At 38.9% G+C, this 4,131-nt stretch overlaps 1 protein-coding gene across 1 annotated transcript in view; it reads left to right on the forward strand.

Moving 5' to 3' along the window:
• Positions 1-4,131, forward strand: part of LOC107101139 (alpha-2-macroglobulin-P-like) — a 64,570-nt gene that overhangs the window by 11,793 nt on the left and 48,646 nt on the right. The window contains exons 6-7 of the mRNA XM_015399928.1: positions 2,487-2,654; positions 2,759-2,986. Of these exons, the coding sequence (XP_015255414.1) occupies positions 2,487-2,654; positions 2,759-2,986 (396 nt within the window). The remainder of the gene's footprint in view (positions 1-2,486; positions 2,655-2,758; positions 2,987-4,131) is intronic.

The following is a 4,131-nucleotide window of genomic DNA, read 5'->3' on the forward strand; positions in this document are numbered from 1 at the left end:
GTTTTTGTTTTAGCGGGGGGGGATGCTACATTATGTGTTTATAAATTATCTGCAAATGAACAAAGTTTCCATAAACAGAATTTCATTTTACCAGTCATACCAAGGAAGACTTATTACATCACATGAACAATCTTAAAATTACTCAAATGGACTGGGTCCTGAGGAACAGCAGTCCCAGCAAAGTCGTTCAGATTTCCCTTTCTCAACACTCCTCCTCCAGCTCCTCTGAGAGAAGACTGAGGCATTCCAGGGCACACCGCTGTGTCCTGGGACGTGCCGTGGGCGTTGGTTTAAAGGCTAAATCTGGTTGATCCTTCATAGTCTTGATTTAGTGCAGAAATAGTTGTTGAAATGTCAATGATCAGACAAACTGACCTAGGATTCAGGTAGACAGAAGAGGTTCGTTTAAACGGAAAACGTTTTATTGCAAGCTTTGGATTATGCAAGGGAACAGCTTTCTGGATTCTCTGTAAACACTTAGGTTAGTGATCACTAGGCTCAAACGGGGAATGAGCATGTGAATCACTAACCTGGTTATAAGTTCGGTCCGTGTCCAAAGGAAGGAGTGGGAACCAGTCAGATGACTTCTGAGCGAAAGCCAGCAGATGCTGAGAGCAGCAACACTATAGGCTGTGCTAGATACTTCTCACACTAGGCTCAGATAATCTGGCCCTGATGGCTGGAAACAGACAGCATAAATAGGAGCTGGTGGTTCAGATGAGCTGTAATGAGCAACCAGGAAGAGTAGACCGGTGAATGCAATGAGCAATTAAGCCAGCCACCAGCACCAAGATCATGACAGAAAATTGGGCGGTGGTTGGTCATTCTGATTTTGTCCCACTTTAGTCCAATAATAGACAATTTTCAGACTGTTAAAAAGATGTTGAAAATGCAGTTTATAAAGTCTTTTCAACAGTCTGAAAATTACAGCTTTTCACCTTTCAACCAAATGTAGGCTAGTCGACATTTGGGCGTAAATTATTACATAATGTCAATGTTTTTTCAGTGGGAGGGACAAACATTGATACAAAGAAACTATACACAAAGTAAGTCAAGAGTGATATGAAAGGAACCAAGGGTTGCACAGTTATAAGGTTTATGGGACAAATACCTTTCACACTGAGCCACGTTTATTTTGATAGCTTTTTCTCTTAGTAAAAGAAATGATCATTTGCATTTTTTATTTACTCAGGTTATGTTACATTCCATTTATTTTTCCGAAACATTTAAATTAATGCTGCATAACGTTAGACTCAAGTATTAGCATAATTCTAGATATATTACATGATTTACAGGTCAATATGAAACATTTGGGGCTTATTGTTGCTCCATACAGGCTGCCCTTCTCAAAGATTCTCCAATCTAACTTGGAAGGGTCAAATCTGTCACTGAATGAGTCATGTGACCCAGAGCGTCACTTCCAATTTGTTATGAGTCCAGTGCTGCCACTGGTCTTCAGGGTAGCTTAACTTAGATGTTATAAGTCTCCCTCCCCTAGTGGCTAAAAGTTACACAACAGTTTGCTTTAAATGTATAAGGGTGGGTGATTTTTCCAAAATAATTATCGTTAGGTTTCGGTTTCTGTGATGTTTTTCTTTTGTTTCCAGTTTTGCTTTTCTCCTTGTTTGCTAGTTTTTATGGTTTAGTTCTTAGTTTATTGTGTTCTTTGTGTTTTTCTCACTTACTGTCCTAGTCTTGATTCTGTTATATTTTGTTCAGTTTTGCTTTGCTCCTTGTTTTCTAGTTGTAGTGGTTTTATTTTTATTTTGCTGTGTTCTCTGGTTAATTCTTAGTTACTGTTTCAGTCTTGATTCTGTTATATTTTCTTTTGAGTGTTTAGTTTGACTTTTCTCCATGTTTTATAGTCTTAGTGGTTTAGTTATTATTTTGTTGTGTTTTCTAGTTATTTTCAGTCTTCGAGGTTTTTTTATTTGTTGCCCTCTGCTGCCCTCTTGTGTTCTCCTTTTTCCCTAGCTCCTGTTTTGTTTCTGCTCTGTGCTCACCTGTTCCCAATCTGCTCATTAGCCCTCTCTTTGTCTTTGTCTCCTTTAAAAGCTTTCTCTGTTCAGTTCCTCTTTGCTGGATCCTCGTCTTACTTTGTCAATCTTCCTCCAACTCGTGTCTCTGAGTCTTCCTCCTGGTTTCTGTAATTCCCCTGATGACTCCATGGTTTCTGGTTCGTTTTTTTTTTTACCTTTTTTCATGCTTTGAATTTTTTAATTTTGAACTCCTGGTTTCTTTGTTTTTTTTTTTTGGGCTTTGTTTTTTTTTTTTGGTTTTTGGATTCTTGGTGCCTGTTTGTTTGGACTTTTTTTCCAGTAACACTTCATTAAATCAACTATAATTCACCTCTGCCTGCCTGCCTCTGCTTTTGGGTCCTCAATCCATAACCAAATCCTGATAACTATTAAGAATTCCTAAACAGGGAGTTGTTTATATTTTGTGAGTCAATGCACTATTTTATTCCAGAATTGTGTATCTTACAGGTCAAGGCTGTTCACTACAACAATACGCCCATTCCTCACATGCCGCTATATTTGTTTGGGGGGAAAATATGGTCTATAAGATTACTACAGAACCTCACGACTGACAGCAACGGTTTCACCACATTCTCTGTCAGCACAGACACATTTGTTGGAGACACTCACCTGATTGTAAGCTAAGTACATCTGTAACAATCCTGTTTTAATTGTCAAAAACTGTGAGTAAAATAACATTTGTTTGCCTTTTAAGCATCATTATCTCTTTTTATTAATAGATAAGTAGCACACCAGAAATGCCGGACCCACAGTATAGAACAGCTCACATTGCCTGGCAACACCAAACCGTTCGTCAGTCCCGACCTCCTTCTGTTGACATTAAAACAAGCAGTGTCTTGAAGATAAAGAAGATTCACCCCGCCCTTCCATGTGATAAAGAAGTGGACATCTCCATTGATTACACCGTTGTGCATGAACCACAGGGATCTGTAGATATCGTTCATCTGGTGAGTCATTCAGCCGGTTACCAACATTATTTTACAGTTTTAAAATGTACTCTAGTGGACAGCTGTACATTAAAACTTGGCAACATTTAGCAGAAGACAGTCTGTTCTAGCTCTGTATTTAGACTTTAGCAGAGGTAAAACAAAAGCACATAATTATTGGCATTAAACCGTAACAGCTTAAGTTTTATTCAGTATAAGAATGTGTTATATTCTAACCACTTGGTGAGCATGAAGGGGATGGTAAAGACAAGTGTTGTCACGATACTAAACTTTTCAACTCGATACCGATACTAAGTAAAATATTCGATACTCGATACCCTTTTCGATATCACAAGAATAAAAACAAAGACTCTAAAATTCAACAGAAATATTTTCGTTACTAAAAAAATACAAGAAATAAATAAAAAACAATAACAATAATATTTTGAGGTTGTATGCTGTGCACAATATTAAGCAAGCTTGATAAAAAAAAATAATAATTCTCAGCAGCTGCACCTGTTACAAAAAAGTCTGAAACTGAAAAATGCACAGAATTATTCAATCACACAGTGTTCAGAAAGTGCATTGTCCTCTATTCTGCACCTTAGATGGCTGTATCGATACTTTTGAAAATGAGTAATGAATCCAGATACAATGTTTCAGTATCAATACTTTTTTGAGTATCGATACTTTTGACAACCCTAGTAAAGACTAACAAGATAGATAATTACATTTAAAAATGTGCTGGACGGTTTGCCAGAATTGCTTGGAGTCAAGCCAATAGTTTTTCCCAAAAGGCTTTCTCCATGGCCACTCCAAACTCCTCCCAGGCCCCAGTTTTTGGCTTTGCATCCACCAGGGCAGCGGCATGCTTGGCCTCACAATATCTGATTTCTGCCTATGGAGTCCCACAAGCCAGCCAGGCTCTATGGGACTCCTTCTTCAGCATGACAGCAATGCTTACTCCTGGTGTCCACAACTGGGTTTGAGGACTGCCTCCATGACAGGCACCACAGACCATTTGGCCACAGCTGCGTCGACAATGGAGGCAAAGAACATGGCTCACTCAGACTCAATTTCTCCAGCCTTCCAAAGAGCGAGAGAGCTTCTCCCAGAGAATGGAGTTCAACACGTCCCTAACAAAGGGCTCCACCCAATATTCCCAG

The sequence above is a fragment of the Cyprinodon variegatus genome, unplaced genomic scaffold (genome assembly GCF_000732505.1).
Source record: "Cyprinodon variegatus isolate N-32 unplaced genomic scaffold, C_variegatus-1.0 Scaffold1057, whole genome shotgun sequence".
Classification (NCBI taxonomy): Eukaryota; Metazoa; Chordata; class Actinopteri; order Cyprinodontiformes; family Cyprinodontidae; genus Cyprinodon; species Cyprinodon variegatus.